The sequence below is a fragment of the Brassica oleracea genome, chromosome C6 (assembly GCF_000695525.1).
Source record: "Brassica oleracea var. oleracea cultivar TO1000 chromosome C6, BOL, whole genome shotgun sequence".
Taxonomy (NCBI): Eukaryota; Viridiplantae; Streptophyta; class Magnoliopsida; order Brassicales; family Brassicaceae; genus Brassica; species Brassica oleracea.
Window position 1 is genome coordinate 22,892,089 of NC_027753.1, and position 22,000 is coordinate 22,914,088.

General features: G+C 37.2%; 5 protein-coding genes and 1 pseudogene across 5 annotated transcripts; 4 read left to right on the plus strand and 2 right to left on the minus strand.

Moving 5' to 3' along the window:
• Positions 1–59: 59 nt before the first annotated feature.
• On the plus strand, positions 60–1,204 carry LOC106299190 (zinc finger protein ZAT9-like). The gene has a single exon (XM_013735317.1). It carries the CDS (start codon positions 114–116, stop codon positions 969–971), a length of 858 nt encoding a protein of 285 aa, XP_013590771.1. The 5' UTR covers positions 60–113; the 3' UTR covers positions 972–1,204.
• A 1,362-nt stretch (positions 1,205–2,566) lies between these two features.
• On the plus strand, positions 2,567–3,551 carry LOC106297765 (glutathione S-transferase T2-like). The gene is made up of 3 exons (XM_013733939.1): positions 2,567–2,711; positions 2,823–3,449; positions 3,538–3,551. Exons 1-3 carry the CDS (start codon positions 2,567–2,569, stop codon positions 3,549–3,551), a joined length of 786 nt encoding a protein of 261 aa, XP_013589393.1.
• Positions 3,552–6,707: 3,156 nt separating this feature from the next.
• On the minus strand, positions 6,708–9,298 carry LOC106297766 (methionine aminopeptidase 2B-like). Its single transcript, XM_013733940.1, has 11 exons — positions 9,234–9,298; positions 8,893–9,183; positions 8,699–8,794; positions 8,436–8,535; positions 8,111–8,256; positions 7,939–8,030; positions 7,772–7,866; positions 7,460–7,556; positions 7,237–7,359; positions 6,921–7,138; positions 6,708–6,818 (listed from the first exon to the last, which is right to left on the minus strand). Exons 1-11 carry the CDS (start codon positions 9,296–9,298, stop codon positions 6,708–6,710), a joined length of 1,434 nt encoding a protein of 477 aa, XP_013589394.1.
• Positions 9,299–9,675: 377 nt separating this feature from the next.
• The window catches only part of LOC106297767, a 42,554-nt pseudogene continuing 30,229 nt past the window's right edge, over positions 9,676–22,000 (plus strand).
• LOC106300623 lies at positions 12,584–13,940 on the minus strand. Its single transcript, XM_013736806.1, has 2 exons — positions 12,900–13,940; positions 12,584–12,818 (listed from the first exon to the last, which is right to left on the minus strand). Exons 1-2 carry the CDS (start codon positions 13,304–13,306, stop codon positions 12,782–12,784), a joined length of 444 nt encoding a protein of 147 aa, XP_013592260.1. The 5' UTR covers positions 13,307–13,940; the 3' UTR covers positions 12,584–12,781.
• On the plus strand, positions 19,486–20,614 carry LOC106300620 (putative F-box/kelch-repeat protein At4g02310). The gene has a single exon (XM_013736803.1). It carries the CDS (start codon positions 19,508–19,510, stop codon positions 20,561–20,563), a length of 1,056 nt encoding a protein of 351 aa, XP_013592257.1. The 5' UTR covers positions 19,486–19,507; the 3' UTR covers positions 20,564–20,614.

Sequence of the window (22,000 nt, forward strand, 5' to 3'; positions counted from 1 at the left end):
TAAAAATATATATAAAACCTTATTGGTGGAGAGGAATGCTTAGATTCCACTTCTCTTCACCATTTTTCTTCTCTTCTTATTCTTCTTCTTGCTCTCCCTATTTGTTACTGAAGATGGAGAGTTACTACAAGTGTAGGTTTTGCTTTAAGAGCTTCTTCAACGGAAGAGCTTTAGGTGGTCACATGAGATCTCACATGCCTAGTCTTCATAAATTTAGCATTCAAGAAGAGGAAGGGGAAAGGGCGAGTCAAGTCAATGATGAGACAGAGTCAGATGTTTCTTCGTCTTCGATGATGGATGATGATGATCCAAAGGTTGCTAACGAAAGCGAGACCGAGTCGTCGAGGAATATTACTAACCCGACACGTAAACGATCCAAGCGAACTCGGAAACTGGAAACGTTCGCGACCAAGAAGACAAAGGCGAGTCAACTCGGTTACAAGACCGAGCCTGAGTGCGAGCCTCCTCACAGCTCAGCTTCTGATACAACGACGGATGAAGATCTCGCCTTTTGTCTCATGCTGCTCTCAAGAGACAAATGGATGAAGAAGAAGAACAAAGCTAGTAGGAACAAAGAAGTAGTTGAAGAGATCGAGACAGAAGCATCAGAAGGTTACACCAAATCGAGCAAGAAAGGAAGATTCACGTGCGAGACTTGTGGGAAAGTGTTTAAATCTTATCAAGCATTAGGTGGGCACAGAGCAAGCCACAAGAAGAACAGAGTATCAAACAAAACAGAGCAACGAAGCGAAACAGAGTATCCAGAGAGGATAATCCATGAATGTCCGATATGTCTTAGGGTTTTTGCATCGGGACAAGCACTTGGAGGTCACAAGAGATCTCATGGAATTGGGAACTTGTCTGTAGATCATCATCATCAAGTACGAGTGGAGTCAGTGAAACAGAGGATGATAGATCTTAATCTTCCTGCACCAACCGATGAAGAAGAAGTCTCTGTTGTGTTTCAGTAAATGCTGAATAAAGGTAACTAATAACAGGCTTTGGTTGATTCGGGTCGTCCAAATTTTCGTAAAGTTTGCATCTTTTTTTTTATAATATTGTTGGGGTCGAAGTTGAACTAGAAAAATGTTATTTAAAATGCAAAGGAGGCCACTTTTACATGTTCTAACGCCAATTCTTTTTTTCGTATTGGCCTCACGTCGTGTTGCCTAACCATATCAATCAAAGAACAATCAAATAAGCTTCTACTTGGTTTATAAACTTCTCATGTATATGTTTAGAGCAACTTTATTGCGGTTTCGGGAAGGGGTTTTTAAAGAAATAACATGAATTAATTAAATGTAAACTAAATTAAAATTGGTGATACCGTTCCTTAATCTGTGGTTTGCGAATCGGTTTCTTAATGAAAGAAAGAAACACGTGTAAGATGGTGGGCAAGACAACACCATTTTTTTCCCTTTTCCCTTTTTTCTTTCTCGGTTCTTTCTTCTTTTTCTTGTTTTCTCCGTCATCTCTCTTCGGTTCTTCGACATCTCAGAGGACGACGATGGTTTGTTCTTCGTCTTGTCTTCGTCGATCGATTGAAGATCGGAAATGATGGTTTGTTCTTCGTCTTCTCTTCTTCTTCTCTTGGTCGATTGATGGAAGGTGAGAGTTGATGGTTTGTTCTTCGTCTTCTCTTCGTCTTCTCTTCGTTCTTCGTCGATGGTTTGTTTCTGAGGCAGAGTTTGTCAATTGATGGAAGATCAGAGTCATGCATGAAGAAAGGAGAAGCTGAGATTCAACGATCACAAGAAGAATCAAGTCTTCTTCAATAAAGGCCAGGTTCATCTTATTGTTTCTCTGTTCCATTGTATTCAAAGTTCATAGCTTTTTATTAGGACCAATGAACATAATTGATTAACATCAATTAGCTCCTTGTGGATCAATACTTTTGGTTTAATTTAGTTGATTAACACAACATTATTTTGTTTGATAACACTTGAGGAAGGTATCTGAAAGAGACAGGACACAACATGGAGCACGAGTGGAAGAGAATGATTCTCAACTGGAGATTATACATAGCAAGGTTCAACTCTCTATATAATTTCTAAAGTATAAACCACTAACCGGAGATTATATTGTTTTGCTTGTCTTATTTTTTTTATTAAAGTGTATCTTGTCTCAGGTTATTTTTTACTTTTCCTTTGCAGGGATAAAGTGACTACAGATGGTATCTTTGTTGAGGTAGAAGCATTGAATTGAAACAGAGGATGGTTAACAATCACATCGACGAGCTTTGTTGAGGCAGAAACATTGAATGGTACGAGTAACTCACTCCTTTTGCTAGCTTTTTTCTTTACTGATGGCGTGAGTTAATTGTGATAATGAATGCTGCTTACAGTTAGGTTGTGGTTAGGACAGTGTGCTTGCTTAGAGTTAAGTTTGTGGTTGAGTTAATTGTGACAATGAATGCTGCTTAGAGTTAGGTTAATTGTGATAACTCATCTCTATTAAACCCTGTAGTTACTGCTCCTGCTTTCCATCTGCTAACCACGTTCATTGTGACTCTTTCCATCTTCAAACACATTTCTTCTTCTTTTTCTCTTCTTTGACAGTCTAGGATATGGATTCTACGAATCCATATAGTCAAAACTCCAACTTTGTTGATCTGTTGAACAGTCAACAAGATGGTTTCCCTCCTCAAACCTATTTTCGTGAGAGTTGTTCACAACTCCCTGTTTTTAGTACTCAATGTACTGAACCTTCAAGTTTGCGTGAAGACACACCATGAGAGAAAAAAGAAAGAAAGAAATGGAGTCTCACCGAGGATGTTGTGCTTATTAGCGTATGGTTGAACACCAGCAAGGACCCTGTTGTAGGAAATGAGCAAAAAGCTGCTGCTTTCTGGAAGCATATAGCTGCTTACTTTGCAGCTAGTCCAAAGGTTCAAGGCAGTGAAAAGCGAGGGTTTATCCAGTGTAAGCAGAGGTGGCAGAAGATAAATGATCTCGTTTCCAAGTTTTTTGGTTCTTATGAGGCTGCAACAAGACAGAAGACAAGTGGAATGAATGAGAATGATGTAGTTAAACTAGCACACGAGATCTTCTTCAATGATCACAAGATCAAATTTAATCTTCAACATGCGTGGGACGAGCTAAGGTATGACCAGAAATGGTGTGAAGCATCTAGTAGTAAGATTGATGGAAGCTATAAGAAGAGAAAGTGTGACGATGGTGCTCAGTCCTCAAGCTCTTACGCGACTACCAATGATGCTGAGCAACGTCCTCCTGGTGTCAAGGCATCGAAACGAGGAAGTGGTAAGAGAATCGGTGAAGCCCTCAAGGGTGTCTCTGAGTTTCAGAACTTGTGGGCAATTAAGGAGAAAGATTTGGAAGTGAAAGAGAGACTGTCCAAGATGGGGCTGCTTGAGACTCTCATTGCCAAAAAAGAGACACTATCTGACTTTGAAGAAGCTTTAAAAAAGAAGCTTATTACAGAAATGTTGGGTAAGCTTATTGTTACTTCTTATTTAGCAAGTTCTGTTTATGTTTTATGTTGGTTCTGGTTCTCATTCTTATTTTTGCTCTGAATAAGGCCGCTCAGAGTAGTTTCTGGTTCTGTTTCCGAAGGGTGAGCACATCTCAGGTTTCTGTTTCTGTTTATTATTCTTATGTCTTGTTGTTCTCATATAAATTTTATTAATCTCAGGTGTTGTGTTCATCACATAGTGGAGCATTGCAGTGGTCTTCTCGTGTTGTGTCACAAACGTGGAAAAGCAGAAGTGTTTTGTTGTTTTCTTGTGTCAGTCTTATGTCTTTGTTGGTTTGTTGTGTCACGGAAGTAGCTATGTCTTTCTTGGTTTGTTGTGTCACGGAAACAGCTTGGTCTTTCTTGTTTTGTTGTGTCACAAGACTGCTGTTGGGTTTGTTGTTTTCTACTCTCATTGTCTTTAAATGAAATGAAGTACTCTAGTTTGTAATGAAATGAAAGTATTCTAGTTTCTTTGTGTCATTTGTAGTCTCAGTGTTCATCGCCAATACCATCTTCTCTTTCTCATATTCTCGTTTCTCAATCACATATCATCAAAATATCATCGCCAATATCATCTTCTCTTTCTCATACCAAGGGCTGCAACAAAACATACCAAGGTGTGATATACCAAGGGCCGCAACAAAACATACCAAGGGATACAACAAAACAAGGGCTGCATAAAGAGATACTCCGTAAGGCAAGTTCACAAACATTCATCTTAGTTTTTTTTTTTTTAATGAAGGTGATTAAGAAGGGGTTTAATACCTACCAAGTTATATTTTTTCCAACCTTATATAATATGAAGCTTCATAACAAAAAAAAAATATAATATGAGGCTTAGTTTTTTTTTTTTAATTGAAGGTGATTAAGAAGGGTTTTACTACTTACCAATTTTTTTTACCAACCTTATATAATATGAAGTTTCATGACAAAAAAAAAATTATAATATGAGGCTTCATGACAAAAAAAAAATATTGATGAATATTTTGATGTAGGTAACCATGGCATCTTCTTCTCATAATAATCCTGATGATTTTGATCAATATATTGATGCGACTTTTATCCAATCTATTCCAGTACCACAAGGACCGAAAGCAGTTCTATTTGCTCAACGTCAAGAAGCTGTCCGAAAAGATGTGGAGCGTGCTTTTGGAGTCTTGCAAGCTCGCTTTGCCATTGTCAAAAATCCGGCACTTTTTTGGGATAAAGTCAAAATTGGGAAGATTATGAGAGCATGTATCATACTCCATAATATGATAGTAGAAGACGAACGAGATGGATACACTCAATTTGATGTTTCAGAGTTCCTACAAGGAGACGACACCGGAAGTTCACATGTCGATCTTGATTTTTCTCAAGATATGCCTACAAATATCGCCAATATGATGGGTGCTCGAACTAGAATTCGTGATAGACAGATGCATCAACAACTAAAAGCGGATTTGGTTGAACATATATGGCGTAAATTTGGAGGAGGTGAAGGCAACAACTGAGCTCGTTTCAAATTATTTTATTTTACTACTCTTTGTTTTTATGTTTAAATTTTAAAATCTATGTTAAAAATGTTATCTTTCAATATATTTTATTTAATAAATCAATTTTATCTTTAAAAAAAATTATAATTTTTTTGTTAAGAACCCTTAGTTAAGAAACTACCATTGGAGGCACAAAATCGAACAGTTTCTTAACTAGAATCCTTAAACCCACTTAAATACATTTAATTAATTAAATAATGATTAAAGAAACCCACTTGAGTTTCATGAATAATCATGCTCTTATGCTGTATTAGTATTTTATAATTTTGGGGAGTTCTTACTAGTACTTTGTTATTGAAAACTACTAATAGTGCCCACTCGAGTACTTGACTTGTCTCATGTTTCTTGTATTAGAGTTGGTCAAGGATCTGTAAAGATAAGAATCATTTTCAAGGTCTAAAGATATTAGTCTTGTAGTAAAGAAGACGTTACTTCGATAAAGCCCTACTTCGAACTTCCAACTTCATATTCAGATTACATTTGTAGTGTACTGTACCTACACTATCACAAATTTTTGCAACGAAAAAAAAACTCGAATCACTCGCCTATACCAGATTTTGAAAACAAAGGTTAGGGTTATCTTTGAAATTTATAAAACTTGAAACAATTATAATTTGGAGGCAAAATTATCTATTTACTTTTTTTTTGATGATTTGGAAACCAGTGAATCCCTACATCAAAATTTAAGAGCAAGACAAATAATTCGTTGTCTTTAGGGTCAATCCTGCAAAGAGTTTTTTTATTTTTTCTTTATTTCACAATTTCTTAGTTGATTCTTACTTAGGTTCAGTTCATTTTATAATTGGTTAGTAAAACTGGTATAAAAGAGTTGGTTGCATAAGTAGATTTGCGTTTGGTCTACCACAAATGTAGAATTATTCTTAGAGTATACTTTATTCTTTACTTATGACTTGAAGCGAAACCCACTAACTTTCACCACCCCCAATAGAATCCGACACATTGTGATTGAGAGTGGATGTGTACCAAGTAATTTCAAGCTTGACTATTCTCTCACACGATGTCTTAGGTCAGACTAGTTACTTGGGATTTGGTGAGATTAGTCTCCTGAAATAATTTCGTCTGATAATGATCATTTTCCAAATTTTGGAGGCATTAAAGTGTTTGGAGTTGGGAAGAAAATTTAGTGTGTGAATTGGAAAAAAAAAAACTGTAGTCAAATAGTAAATGATAATCACTTTTCATTAAATGCATCTTCACTATATAAAATTGTGAACCCATTTGATGCCAGCCGTTGGTTCAAAAAGATCATGATACTTACACTAACCTTCACTAAAATTCGCATATGAAAAGAATAAAGCGAGAGCACACCCAACGGCCAAACCTTCAACCGAAAGTAAACAAAACAAATACGATTAAAAGTTGAGCTAGTTTGGTCTACTCAACTGGTAGCTTACTTCACAAATTTGTCGCTGTTGATTAGACAAGCACTCATGCTTATCGAAGAGTAAACCGGGTTAAGACGACCTGAATACATGATCTTGATTTTAGTTTTACTTTTGTATACTTTTAGATATTTATTGGATCCGAAATTTGTATATTTTCAGACCTTTTTTTTTCTAACATTGAGACGAAAGTTGGATACCAACAAGAAGCAAAAACAGAAGATAGAAAAAACAGACGAAAGTTAGAAAAAAGCCGTATACAATCTCAAGAAGCAAAAACAGAAGATATGCTGAATCAGTAGTCGTCTCCCTTGGAGACGACTTCTTTGCAGGTAGGTCGTAGTAAAACCGTGTGCGCGAACTGTGATACGTAGCTCCCCTTCACATCACACAGCGGAGGATACGGCTGAAATAAAAACAAGAGAAGAAGATTTTAGCTCAGTTTTTTTTTTCTTTTCTCCTAGGGCTCATTTAGACTTACGTGGTGATTAGTGTTTAGAATAGTTACCTGAACAAAGCCGACGTCGCACAAGGTCTTTAGACCCCCTAGATAGTTGGTCTCACCAATCCGATCAAGGTCCCGTCTGCAAAAAGCCAGTGTCGAGAACTTGTTGTTGATGGTGGCGAGGAGTTGTTCTGCTCTAGGCAAAGCCAAGTTGATATGGCCAATGTGAGACTTCTTCATGTAGTGGCTGCACTCTAAGTCTTCTCTAACATATCCTTTCCCTGCAACATAACCACAAAACATAGGATCAATCACACACTGGAGCTATAGATGTAGATGCAATTTTCATGCAGATGCAATTTTCTCTTTTGATAGTTACCGGTTGATCCAAATGCTTGAATTCCATAGTATTCCCCCTCTTCCATCCTGGTCTGAATTGATTTCATAGCATATCTCTGATAAGGTCTTAAGCTATAGACATTCAAGTTCTGGATACTTTTAACTGCGCCAAAAAAAAGAGAGAGACAGATTTAATGTTTTATTACATCAGTATCGAAACTGGCAGAGAGTGGTTATTAGACTTGACAATTGGATATCAGTACCTCCAAACACTTTCCCGTTGATTTCAACTTCATAGGACTTCATCACCTCCTCAATTGAAGCAGCAACGTCGCAGAGACGAGCGTCGATTCCAGATTCCTGTATAAACCCACACAAAGCAGGTTAAGAGGAGTAATAACTATGAGCAGTCTCATAGAAGAATAAGTTGTGCAAATATAAATGTGAGTCAAAGCTCGAAACTCAGTTAGCTTTCCACTGCAGCGAAAAGAAACTGAGTAAAACAAAGCACAATAAGAATGATACATCCTACTAGTAGTTGTACATTTATAAAGCAGTGAAAAGGCAATAAGCACCTTGATACCGGTATAAGTAGCTTCACGGGAGGCTGCTAAGAGAGGTTCATACGTAGGATTGAAAGCAACTGTAAATGCAGAGTCAATAATATGTCCTGCAAAACAAAAAGAGATGTTAGTTTCCATCTGAAATTTGTAAATATCATTAATATTTGCCGTGTCAATGCCATCGATATGTGTTCCAAAATCCAGCTTCATAACATCATCGTACTGAAGCACAGTCTTGTCTCCAGAGTTTGGTGTCCAATGAGCAGCAACACTTGAAGATTAAAAAAAGGCCATTAGAGAAACAGGAGAAGAGTAAATTGTAGAAAGTTGAAGGCATATGTTAGAACTAACCGATTCAAAGAGCATCCTGTTGGGAAAGCAATGCCAGCTTTAAGACCTTTCTCTGATATCAGCGTACGAGCAGTAATCTCCAGGGTCTCACATATATCAGTCAACAACATTCCAGGCTCCACTATGCTTCTCATATATTTCCGAACCTGAGAATAAAGTTGTAAAGTTTTTGTTTTTGAGTGAGCATCTGATCAATTTCAAGGAGCATGATTAATGCAGGAGCATGATTTGCTAATCATCAGTAAAAACAAAAAAAAACTTTACAGCTCAATTTAGAATCTGCTCAATTCTCAAATTAGTAAAATCAATGTCCAAGAAAATGAACCTGGCGATGAACTTCAGCAGCCTGTCGTACAGAGTTGTATATTGGCTTTTGAAGACGCTCCAACTCTCTCTTCTCTTCAGATGTTGTTCTCCACAAGTTGCTACACCACAAAGAGATCAAGACCCAAAAGTTTTTACATTATTGGAACAACATCTTAGCATCAAAAAGACTGAACCCGTTTAAGAGAAGGCAAGACCATTGCATTGCATACTACTACATAACCTATGTAAGCGGTGTAAATAGCATTGTTTAAGGAAACTTACTCATCCTTATAGTTTTGGATTTCACCTTCAGGAAAGTCTCCAAATGGGAAACACATATAGACAGGAATTACAGGTGGATCAGTATGTTGATTCTTCCTGCAAAGATAAGCAAACAAAGCTATCATGAAATCAAACACCAAAATTGCAAACTGAAAGTTAAAACAAAAAAAAAAAAAAAAAAAGTCCTCTCTTACTCGCTTTGATTCTTCTTCCTTTTCTTATCAGTCGTTTCCTTCTCCTCTTTTGAATCATCAATACCCAATATCAAACGAACCTGTTCATCGTCTTCGGAATCAGTGATTATTTCCGCCAATCTGTCACAAGTAGTATCAAGCAATGAAGGGATCTCTAAGTAATTGGCGGCGTTAGCGAGAGCCACGAGCGTGGAATGATGGACTCTCCAGAACGCTGTTTCCCAGAACTGGAGTCTCTCGGGGGAGAAGTATGAACGATCCTTGCAGTAGTCGATGACTCTCGCGAGGACGCTGCTTTTCACTACCGGCACATCCACCAGGTCCACCACGCAACCGAAAACCACACAATCTTCACCACGAAAACTTCACCGTCGGAGCTCTGCAACTTGATCTTCTTGGTCGACATGGAGATCGCTTCTGACTTTCTTGAAACCCAAGAAAGTGAATACAACGTTTGGTATTTATTGATGGGAAATTACTTGGAGCTTAACGGCCTCTTTTTTTTTTAAATTTTTTTTTTTTTTTTTTTTTGTGACATTGTCACTCTCTATTTGATTAATATTAATATTATCATCATTTTTATTTTTAAATAAACAAATTTGTTATCATTATTTTAAAACGTCTAACAATTTGTTATTGTAAAGGCTATTTTCATTTTTTAATGTTAAAATGTCTAAATGTATATTAGATGTTCCAAGACCAGTGGGACCCACCAGAATCCTTGGAGAACGTTACAGTGGGACCCACCAAATCCATGTGAAGTTCCTTCCTTCTGTCACTTACATGGCGGCGGTGATTAAAGAAGAGAATCGGATATCAAATATAGGTGAATCCGATGGAGATTCGGTTACCGGAGGAGCTTCTGGTCGGTTCGAGCTCTGCCTCCGTTTCCTTTCATCTTTTTTTTTTTTTTTCGTGAATTTGTGAATGATATAGTCTCGATTTTCTCGATTAGGTTCTCGTTGAAGGAAGCGGCTGTTCCCGTGCTGCGATTCTCAATCGGCCACCTGCTCTTAACCCGCGGTATTTTTCTCATTGGTTATCGTAGATCTGATGTTGTGACTAGAGTAGTTTTTTGTTTAGATTGATTTTGTTCAATAGGGAGTTAGGTTGCATAAGCTTTACAGGAATTGGGAAGAGGATCCTAATATCGGGTTCGTGATGATGAAGGTGACTTGTACATGACCTTGTTTTGTGTCTATCGAAACTCATTGTGTTTATAAGTTTCCTTGAAAGCTCATAACTCTTTCTCTTGAATTGTTGAAGGGGGAGTGGAAGGGCGTTTTGTGCTGGTGGCGATATTGTGTCTATCTACCACTTAAGAAAGAGAGGTACATGATTATTCCTGTATGCATTCTCTCCTGTACATAGGATCGAAGAAAGATTAGATGTCATGGGAAAGGTTTATGATTAAATCTAATACTTGTCAGTCTTTTGTGGTGCTTTTAAATATTGGTATGTGTATTGGGGGTTTAAACTTTGTTATGAGGCACAGCCTTTTTACTATTGATTAGTCTTACCTCTATGTGTATGGTATCTTATTTACTCTCTGTAGTCACAGCTATTTGCTTCACTGATTTCTCCTTGAATCAACGTAGGTAGCCCGGATGCTATCTTCTGGACTTTGTGTACGAAAGTACAAACATCACTTCACAGGTTGATGAAGAGTACATGGAAAGATTTATGTGGTGATGAGTTGGCTGCTGGAAATGGAGACTCCAATTACCAACGAATATTTGCAAAACCTGAGAAACAGTCATTTGATGCAACTCAACAACAAGGTACATTCATTTCCTACTTTCTAATGGTTCTAGCCTCAGGGTATATAATATTGCACAGAATGTCTGAAAGCATAACTAGGAAGAAGGTTTAGCTAGATGCTCGTTTAAAATGCTTTCATCAAAGACAAATAAAGGGCGGGAACCAGCAGGTACTCTTGAGTCTTTTATTTGATACTCAAGAGTACCAACCTTTTTTTTGGTCAGAGGAAGAATCAATGGTGTGATACTATTCTCTATCCTTGTATTTATGTCTGCACGCTGCTTCTTGTAGGATTGATTCATCACGGGTTGGTGTTCTCGAGAGATGGAGAGACCTTATTTGAGTTAAAATATTAACAGAAACAGGTGAATTCCCAATCAAAAGCAAATGATAAATCCTATTGATGTTCATGCTACATGTACTGCAGATCACAAGAGTACGGTATTTTAGTGGCAACCTTGTGCTGAAGCACTGTTTTCCATGTATGCTACTGGTGACACTTCGGTGTATGCTACAAGTGGAGAAGCTGAAAAACGAAGTGAAGCAACGTAATTGAGTTGCGTACAAGTTTGGAATTGGATTGTAAAGGGATCTCAGAGGTTCCTCTTGGATTTGGGCTCTTCACGGTTCATCACCGTGTTGGACATCCTGAGAATTTCGAGACTCCTGGGATTGAAGTCATTACTGGTTAGCTTTGTGGTTACATTACAGAGCTTTCTATGTCTACGTTTATGATTGTTGCTCTTTGCTCTTTCTCATATGCAGGTCCTCTTGGGCAAGGAATCACCAATGCTGTTGGTTTACCTCTTGCTGAGAAGCATTTAGCTGCTAGGTTCAACAAACCTGATGCTGAAGTTGTCGACCACTACACGTAATATTTGGCTTCTTTAATCATTCTTGGTTTAATATCAAGCTCTAATGTTAGAAAACATTGTCTAGGTATGTGATCCTTGGAGATGGTTGTCAGAAGGAGGGTATTTTCAAACGAAGCTGCCTCTCTAGCTGGTCACTGGAGACTTGGAAAGCTCATTGCTTTCTACGGTGACAATCACATTTCCATTGATGGAGATGGAGATGGCATGTTGTTATATTTGGGTGAAGAATAGAAACACTGGGTATGTTGAGATCAGTGCTGCCATTAAGGAAGCTAAAGCTGTTACAGACAAGTCCACATTGATTAAGGTAATTAACTACAGAATGTCTTTAGCCATCAGACATATTGAATATTGATTTACTATTTTGCTTGTGTCCCAATGAGTATGCAGGTTACTACAGTTGGTTATGAATCTCCCAACAAGGCAAAACTCATGCTGTGTCCATGGAGCTGCACTTGGTGAGAAGGAAGTTTGGATGGCCTTATGAGCCATTCCACGTACCTGATGCAGTTAAAAGGTAAGTAAAAACGTAAACAAAGAGTCATCATATGTTTACTTTTGCGCTATGGAGGTTTGGTTTGATGAGATGACTCACTGTCTGCTTTGCACTTTTCTAGCCACTGGAGCCGTCATACGCCTGAAGTTAGTGAGTGCCCTTGGATCTGATGTGATCTTTTGTCTGCTGGGAGCTGTTTGAGGAGCAAACTCATAGTGTGTTTTGCCGTCTGGTGTGTATCAGCTAGGGTTGGTATTGAAGTTGGATGGGGAAAGATTGTTGGAGGTAAAGGAAAAGTCCATTGGTATTTACTTCGTTTGGGGCTACTGCACCAGCTCCATTACTCTACAAGTAGTTTGGCGGGGCTAAGTCACAACATTGTCTCATTATCTAAAAAAATAATGACATAGGTTTTTTTTTGAGTTTGGAAAGAGAACGAAGTAGAAACAATGTAAACCTCTCTCCTTTATACGGTGGCTTTTCAACTAAGACTAGTAATTCAGCATGACTGTTTTTGCTAAATGAGTCCACCCCATGCTACATAAACTTAGTCAAGCTAAATAACCAACATAAATGAACAAGAGTTTTCATAGAGATTATGGAAACAACATTAGCCAAACTAAATAACCAACATAAACAAGAGTTTTCATAAACTAGCGAGAGAGAAAAGATACACCATCATTGTCACAGAAGTTGAGTTAAACAAGAGAGAAAAGGGATACAAAGCCCATTGTCATAGAATTTTTGAGTTGCAAGCTCATGAAGAAGTGCTTGCAGTGGTAGACTCAGGCTCACTGCACAAAAACAACAAAAATAAATAAGAATCAAAATTCAAAGAAAAGATAGATTTCAATTAAACTCTTGTCACTAAATACCTTAAAACCTCAATACATTTGTAGATATCATAGGATCTTGGAACCAAATCAACCACTTCTACTTTCTCTTGTGTTCCTCTTACAAAGCCTCCCTTCACACTTATCGAAATCAAACACAGGCACAGCTTGCTGAAGTCAGCCTCAACTTCCTCATCATCTTTATCGAGCCAAATGATTGCAACTCTGCCATTAAGCTCTGCCAAAAATGGCTTAGCTAGACCACAAACAACCTCACTCAAACCTAAGACTCTCTTCCAAGTCTGTCCATCTCCACCATCAAAACATAATAAACCTAAACCCGAGATGAAAATGAAAATGTGATCCGCAAGCACACAAGCCGAGTCCGTCGAAAACGACGCATCATTCAAAATCGGGAACGGTCCATAATTCCCAGCATCCCACCACATGGGTGGAGATGCATCAAGCTTGTGGTGTAAAGACTGGAGGCTCCCATTTGTTTGTATACATATTGTATACCAGTAAACAGTTCCGCCCTCTAATATAGCTACGCGTGGTTCCAAAGATTAGAATCTTACCTCCAACAACACCAGCCGCTTTGAAATCGACATCTTCTTTCATCACAGGGGCCTGTGTAAGAAAGTTAGTTCCTACAACGAAGTAGTAGACACGGGTTGGAGAGGAAGAAGGTACGGCGGCACAGACCACGTACATACACCCTCTGAAGTAGGTGGCGAACTGAATCGGCTGCGGAGGTAAGACTTTCAAGAACTCGTGGGTTAAGACATGTGTTCTGGAGTCTTTACTTCGTTTAACCTGACATTCTACCAAGGTTTCACCGTTCTTGAACCTGATCCAGACACTGTTGGAACCTCTACGATCTTGCACATCTCGTATCTCCGATGAATTTAGGACTTCGTTGACTTTATCAGAAACAAGGGAGAGGTCTTTCCACTTTGGAACTCTTCCAAGGATGAGAGGCAGCAAATCATCGGCTGGTTGATCCATGAACGGAGTGAAGAGAGCTCGTGATGCTCGGATGGACGCGTAATCTTGGGATATGTGTAAAGCTAAAAGAGTAGAAGGAGGTGGCCGCCACTAACGAAACCCCTAATTGATGGGTTTTTTTATAACACACATAACTTTTGAGGCCCATCATAGTTAGTAGATATTCAAGCCCATTGATAATATGGAAGCCCATTCATTAGTGACGATGAAGGCCTTGTGCATTCGGGTCATCCACTACCCGACTCGGGTCTCATCAGGTCTAAGTCCTTCGGATCTCAGATATTTAAACCCAATAGAGTAATTAAAATTTATCGGTTTGGATCCTGTCGGGTTCGGATCGGTTCAAGTTTTAGATAGTTAGATTCAATAGGATAATTCAAATTTTTCGGTTCCGGTTTAGGTTTGGTTCGGATCCTGTCGGGTCCGGTCCAAAAAAAAAATACTCAAAACATACAAAAAATATCTGATATTTTACCTAAAATCTGATCCCAAAGACATGATAAATACCCAAAATTTTATCTGATTATCCGAATTATCTAAAATTTTATCTGAAACCCAAACCCACACCCGAATACCCAAATTCGAAAATTAAAAAAATACACATAATACCAAAAATATACTAAAACACTCATATATATCTAACATATACTAGAATTTTCGGATATTTTCGAAGAATTTATCGGTTTGGGTCCTGTCGGGTTCGGATCGGTTCAAGTTTTAGATAGTTAGATTCAATAGGATAATTCAAATTTTTCGGTTCCGGTTTAGGTTTGGTTCGGATCCTGTCGGGTCCGGTCCAAAAAAAAATACTCAAAACATACAAAAAATATCTGAAATTTTACCTAAAATCTGATCCCAAAGACATGATAAATACCCAAAATTTTATCTGATTATCCGAATTATCTAAAATTTTATCTGAAACCCAAACCCACCCCCGAATACCCAAATTCGAAAAAAAAAATACACATAATACCAAAAATATACTAAAACACTCATATATATCTAACATATACTAGAATTTTCGGATATTTCGGGTACTTCCATCGGACTTGGGTCGAATCGGGTCCAAGACACGCGGGTCCTCCACAATAAAACCCAATAGGGTAAAAATATCGATTCGGTTTCCTACCCAAACCAGGATTTTTCGGATCGGTTTCGGGTTGCTCGAGTCTGGGTAAAATGTCCAGTCCTAGTTGTAGCTTCTTAGTCTTTGTGTCTATCGAGACTCATTTTTTTTATAAGTGTCCTTGAAAGCTCCTAACTTATTCTCTTGACCTGTTGTTTTGTTGAAGGGGAATTGAAGGGCGTTTTGTTTCTCTCAACCATTTAAGAAAGAGAGGTATTCAAGGAAAAAAAGAAGAAAGAGAGGTATTTGAATATTCCAGTTTACATTCTCATGTTTTGATTAACGGGAAGAAGATAGATAGGATCGAAAAACCTTTTTTTTTTAATTCATGAAGTATGAGTGGGAAAGGGTGTATGATTAAATCCAATACCTACCAGTCTTTTGTGGTGTCTTGAATCTTGGTATGTGCTAGACGCAGCCCTTTTACTACTGATTAGTCTAACATGTATGTGTATGGTATCTTATTTACTCTCTGTATTCGTTTTATTAATGTATCTAATGTATATTTATTAGTATATTACTCATCTAAATCACTAGATGTATGTTACATTATGTGCTCTATACAATAAAACTCTCTGGATCTGTCTTTGTGTATATAACACCAGATGCTAAAACTCAAAAGACGACTTCAGCTCCTTGTAGTTTGTAACATTTGTATAAATTAGTTTTATAGTATTGTCCTTGTAGTTTGTAATATTTGCAGCATCAACCAAGGTCCTACATTTCTTAAATGGTTTGCCTTGTATGGAATATTCAAACTATATAGACATAAGCCCTCAAAATTTTTTTTAAGCCCTCAAATTTGTAAAAAACAAATTTTACATTAGACATTGCCACATGGCTCCAAAATCTCAAGGCTGTAATGACTTGGTAATGAGTAATGATTATCACTATCACGTGAATGAAGCATTGGCATCAGTCTATCATACGACTCGTATGATACGAGTAATACACTTGAGCTGCATACACGTAACGTAAATGAAGCATTGGTAAATTACATGTATACAATGAAATCTAATGACTATGTTGGTAATTATTCGTATTCTGTGTTTTAGAGTGGCAATGACTTGAATCTCAGTTTAATCTTGGTTTTTATTTATTATCACCAGTGAACAAAAGAATGGGTTCGGGTAAAGTCTCTTGATGCAAGTCACACACCGACACTACAACTGATCCAACTGAGATCTGCGACTGGTGTCAGTGGGAAGGAGGAGTCGAACCGGAGCAAAGCGGTAGATCGTCTAGGAGATCGTACCGGTCGGAATATTCTTCAGGCCGCCAGATCAACAACAAGAGATTAACCAGATTACTACAAGTAGTAGTGTTCCTCCAGCAGCAGACAAGGGTAAAACCGGCGTACCTTCGGCCTCCGTGGCCTGCGGTACTCAACCCCTGAGCCCAAACCCGCCCCGCTAACTGCATAAGCCTTTGCGGGACGGCCCGCGGGTCCTGAAAGAGTTGTAGTGCTTGGACTTTGTACAGAGGCGTGTCATTGTTTTGATCTGAGATTGCCGTTGTAGTGTCCGGTGTGTGACTCGCATCAAGAGACTTTACCCGAACCCATTCTTTTGTTCATTGGTGATAGTAAATAAAAACCAAGATTAAACTGAGATTCAAGTCATTACCACTCTAAGACATAGAATACGAATAATTACCAACATAGTCATTAGATTTCATTGTATACATGTAATTTACCAATGCTTCATTTACGTTACGTGTATGCAGCTCAAGTGTATTACTCGTATCATACGAGTCGCATGATAAACTGATACCAATGCTTCATTCACGTGATAGTGATAATCATTACTCATTACCAAAAGCACAAAGAAAACAGTCCTGGATACAAAAGTAATTTACCAATGCTTCATTTACGTTACGTGTATGCGAGTAATTACCAACATAGTCATTAGAACATGATTAAATTGGGAGTTCTTAGGGTGAGTTTTTTAACAGAATATATGAAACTGTCTCTTAACTTTTAACTAAAAAAATTAAGAACCGGTTCTTAAATAATTTATTTAACTTTTATAGGTCGGTTCACTCACCTTCCCCATACTAACAAAAAAAAAGTGGAAGCGACGTAGCCTAATGAATAAAGTTTAAAGGATTCTACACCTAGGTTGGGGTTCCAACGTAGACGATTAGTTGTCCGAGCTCCAAAGTTTTTGTTAGTACCGTCACCAAAGTTAATCTCGTTTGGTGCTTGCCTGAGCCTGAATGGAAGACCGGAAGAACCGTCAGAGCAAGAATCAAAGTCACCGGAACTCCTTAGTTTCGTCGGTAGAAGTCGTGACTCCAGAGAACATGAATCCCCTTTTCTCACACTCTTTGATATTTTTTTCAGGTATGAGAACGAAATGAGGAAGTTTTGCTGGTTCTTTTTTTTCCACAATACCAAGTCAGACCCATCCCGCAATGGCCCAAAACTACAATATCTCTACCCAGATCCGCTCCGCATGGACCTTCTACAAGCCATGCCCCCGGGTCGCTGTCCAATTGCCATCCCTACTTCGGCCACTCGCATGTACAAGCTTCTCAAGGATGTCATGTGTTAGTAATGTTTTCCAAGTAACCAAAAGTTAAAGAATTAATTAGGATCTGAGATAATAATCTGGATATCTGTTTGAACATCTCATGAATATATTGGTAACGTAGCATATCAAAACATACTTAACATTTGACCATTATAAACTGCATGTATGATATAACTGCTTTGCAAAACCTGGACTCGGATTTTAAGAAGTCAAAATGTTCATGGTCTAACCGTGTGCAGTCTAAAACAAAGGCTGAATCATGTTCACACAACACATGAACTGAGTCGCAAGCAAAGCAGTATCACGAACATCGATCCACATATGTTGAGAAGAAGTTAAAAGTCTTTTTGTCATTTGTCTTGTTTCTTCTTTTGAATAATAAAATATGATATGTCGTATTAACTAAAGCATAAAGCAGCCACCTTCTTTTTCTGCCACTCGAATTCGTTCCACGTCCTTTCTCTTTACATTTCCTTTTTGCCACTAGCATGATATCGCTTGAACCTAGCTTGAACAAGCGATAGAACACTGTCGTCTGTCCGTCGAATGGCATCACAATTTATTATTATTATTATAAGGCATACATCACATGAAAACTTTGGTTTTATTGGTACTTAAATTTTTATTGCTTTGGTATCCTTATATTATCTATACTAGTATTTGCGAAGTAAATTTTTGCAACGGAGCTCTCACGTTAAAATTAGAGCGGTTAATATCGTTTATACCTTTAATGAATAATTATTTAAATTAGTCAAAATATAAATACGAATTTCAAATCTATCTGACTAAAAAAGTGATTAAAATTAATAATAAATCGTTTATACCTTTAATGAATAAATTATATAAATAGTCAAAAATAAAAACTAATTTAAAATATATCTGATTAAATAAGTGATTAAAATTAATAATAATAAAAATTATCTAAAATATAAATAATTAAAAACGAATTTCTATTAATACTATTATATTTATATATTATATAAGTGATTAAAATTAATAATAAATCATTTATACCTTCAATAAATAAATTATATAAATAGTCAAAAATAAAAACGAATTTAAAATATATCTGATTAAATAAGTGATTAAAATTAATAATAAGAATAAGAATTATCTAAAATATAAATAATTAAAACGAATTTCTATTAATACTAATATATTTATATCTTATATTAGATAATTGACTATAAATAAATATAATAAAATTTTCAAAAATAAAAACATGTTTTAAAACATAAGATAATTCTTAGATATATTTTGTTTTTATCTGAAAATAATATTTTATTATAAAATTTATAGTTAGATATAAAACAATTTATAATTAAATGCTAATCAAACAAATAAATAAATTTTCTAAAATATATGTGAATGTTTTTAAAATTTAACACAACAATAAGCATATATATATTTTGATAAAAACTAATGAATATATATTAATAATATTTTATTTATATGTTATATTTGATAATTGACTAAAGGTAAATACAATAAAATTCTCAAAAATAAAATATATTTTTAAAACATAAGATAATTCTTAAATATGTTGTGTTTTTATTTGTAGTAATATTTTTTATTATTAAATATAAAGTTTAATGTTTGATTTATCTTTTTGAAAATATAATTAATAATTTATTATGTTGGTTTTGATTTAATATTCATAAACAGATAAATATCTATAAAAATACTATGCCCGCATGTGCGGGCCGAATACCTAGTTACTATATATTTTCTATTTTTATTCATATTTCTAATTTGGTTTAAATTGTATAATAGTTTTATATAATTAAATATCAGAAATATAATTTAATAGTATAAATCAGAAATATGAATAGAAAATAGGAAAAATAGTAAAATATATATAAGGATTCCAAGTGGGAAAAGGAAAAAGGGTTTCTTTATATGTGTCGGTGTTGATGATAAGAAAAGCAAGCAGAGCGATGACGCTGAGATGTGATTCAAAGAGAAACAAGTTTTGTAAGAGGATGTCCAAGGAGGCACCGTCATGGTCGTTTTCGTCACTGCCAGACGATATCATCTTAAACGTCTTAGCACGTGTTCCGAGACGGTATCAGCCAATCCTCTCTTGCGTGTCGAAGAAGTTACGATCTCTAGTACGTTCCTCTGAGCTTCAGATAACGCGATCTCTCCGGGGAAAAGGGGATCGCTTCTACGTCGGCTTTAAAAAAGCGTATTCGTGTTCTTCTTACGTAACCTGGGATTCGTATCATTGGTTCACTTTCACTGAGAGTCATCATCGTTTGGCCTCGATCCCGTTCCCTTCTTCTCCGCTCAAGCCTTACTCTACAACTCCTATTATGGTGGGTACTGATATCTACATTGTGGGCGGCTCGAGAAACATGTGGATCCTGGACACTCGGTCTGGAAAGTTGCGTCGGGGTCCAAAGTCGCCTGTGTTCAGAGATAGAGCAGCCGTGGGACTAGTTAACGACAAGATTTACATTTTTGGAGGAACTTGTCCAAAAAGTTATTACGAGGATATTCAAGCGCAAGCGTTTGACCTAAACACCCAAACTTGGCAACTCGCGCCAAACCCTAGCGTGAAAGTGAATAGTATAAATAATTCTGTGGTAACCCCGGCACTAGGCAGAAAAATATATGTGATGAGTGGTAAGAACGTCATAGTTTATGACACTAGAGATGGTACATGTGACGAAATTATAAGAGCTGAGGACTTCAACAGTCAAACTATCTGTGTGGTAGACAACGTGCTATACATGCATTACCATGATGTTGGGTTAATGTGGTATGAATCTAAGGCTAAAGAATGGAGAGTGGTTCATGGTCTGAAGTTCAAGGGTTATTTCTCTAATATCAAAATGGCTGAATACAATGGAAAGTTGGCGTTTTTGTGGCATAGTGTGAACAATGGAGAGGTTTGGTGCTCAATGATCGCCTTGTTTGGGAGTAGTAATGTAGCCATTCGAGGGCTTGTCGAGTGGTCTGACCGTCTACTTTCCGACGTCCCTTTTAGCTACTACGTGAAAGATTTTATGGTTTGTACGGATTATTATAAGTAGGGATCTCTTATCTCTTTTTTTTTCTTAGTGCTTTTAGAGGTTTTGTGTTCCTGTAGTGAATACTTGTTTCATAACTGAGTTGGTTTTGTTATTACATTTAACAAAATTGAAAATAAAGGTTGTTTTGACCAAAAAAAAGAAAAGGAATAAAGGTTTAAGTTTACAAAGAGCGATTAACAAAATGTAGAGCTTATGGAATTGGTCCCAAGTATTTTCCCAGCTCCTTTGTTGATGCAATACCACTTTCTCTACTTATTCTCTCTTTTCTTCCTCTAGAGACATTATTAGAAAAGAAAATCTTCGATTTCTAGAGGCTTACTTTCTGACCAGAGGCTTTACAAAACTTCTCCAACACTTTCCTGATCACTCGAATCTGCGTCACCGATACCTCTGTAAATAGGATTAGATCATCTGCGAAGCAAATGTGAGATAGCTGTGGACCACCTCTCGACAATCTTATCGGTTTCCATCTTTTATCCTCCACTTCTTTCTCAATCAGTTGACATAATCTCTCCATGCATAAGACAAGCAGGTACGGGGAGAGTGGATCACCTTGTCGCAGTCCTCTTGATGGCATAAACGGCTCAGATTTCTCCCAATTCCACAAAATACACATTGATGGACCAGACACACATTCCATAATCCTCTTGACCCAATTCTCAGACAAACCAGCAGCCCTTAGTGTATCTTCTAGAAAATCCCAACGCAGCCTATCATATGCTTTCTCCAAATCTAGTTTTAGCAGCATCCAACCCTTGCGGCCTTGCTTCTTTTTCATCGAATGAACAGCTTCCTGAACCACAACAATGTTATCCGCACTCAATCTACCCGGGATGAAACTAGACTGAGCAGGACCAATCAGTTTAGGCATAATACTCTTCAGTCTCCCTACCATGGCCTTCGTGATAGTTTTAAACAACACGTTGCAGAGACTTATCGGTCGAAACTGAGTAATATACTCAGGTTTCGTCACTTTCGGAATTAGCACCACGAGTGCATCATTAGTATTCTCCGGCAACTTCCCCGTCTCAAAGAAAAGAAGGACAAACCTGATCACAGATGCACCAACTGTCTCCCACCACCTCTGATAGAAAACTTGTTGAAACCCATCCGGACCTGGTGCCTTGAAGCTGCCCATAGCTCTCACCGCTTTTTCTACTTCCTCCGCAAAAAACGTTTTATCAAGATCCATTTTCTCTTGTCTTGTAAGCCCCACAAATCTCCTCTCCAATAGCATTTGTATGTCTGTATCCAGGTCTTCCAGAGAATATAGTTTTCTGAAATAATCCACCGCTAGCTTCTCAAGTTCTTTTGCATCTGACACCCACTGAGTTTCATCTTTCTTTAGCATCTCCACTCGATTTCACTTTCTCCTATTGATTGTCGACATATGAAAGAACTTGGTATTTCTATCTCCATGCACACACCACTTCTCCC

Bases quoted from the DNA above. Each gene is read 5' to 3' on its own strand.
- LOC106299190 (XM_013735317.1), top strand. From the start codon at position 114: ATGGAGAGTTACTACAAGTGTAGGTTTTGCTTTAAGAGCTTCTTCAAC.
- LOC106300620 (XM_013736803.1), top strand. From the start codon at position 19,508: ATGTCCAAGGAGGCACCGTCATGGTCGTTTTCGTCACTGCCAGACGAT.
- LOC106297765 (XM_013733939.1), top strand. From the start codon at position 2,567: ATGGATTCTACGAATCCATATAGTCAAAACTCCAACTTTGTTGATCTG. The intron at 2,712-2,822 runs GTTTGCGTGAAG...ACCCTGTTGTAG, and splicing joins TCAATGTACTGAACCTTCAA to GAAATGAGCAAAAAGCTGCT.
- LOC106297766 (XM_013733940.1), bottom strand. From the start codon at position 9,298: ATGTCGACCAAGAAGATCAAGTTGCAGAGCTCCGACGGTGAAGTTTTC. The intron at 9,184-9,233 runs GTTTTCGGTTGC...AGTGAAAAGCAG, and splicing joins TTCGTGGTGAAGATTGTGTG to CGTCCTCGCGAGAGTCATCG. The intron at 6,819-6,920 runs GTAACTATTCTA...TTTTTATTTCAG, and splicing joins GCGACGTCGGCTTTGTTCAG to CCGTATCCTCCGCTGTGTGA.
- LOC106300623 (XM_013736806.1), bottom strand. From the start codon at position 13,306: ATGTGGTGGGATGCTGGGAATTATGGACCGTTCCCGATTTTGAATGAT. The intron at 12,819-12,899 runs GTATTTAGTGAC...GTTTTTGTGCAG, and splicing joins AAATGTATTGAGGTTTTAAG to TGAGCCTGAGTCTACCACTG.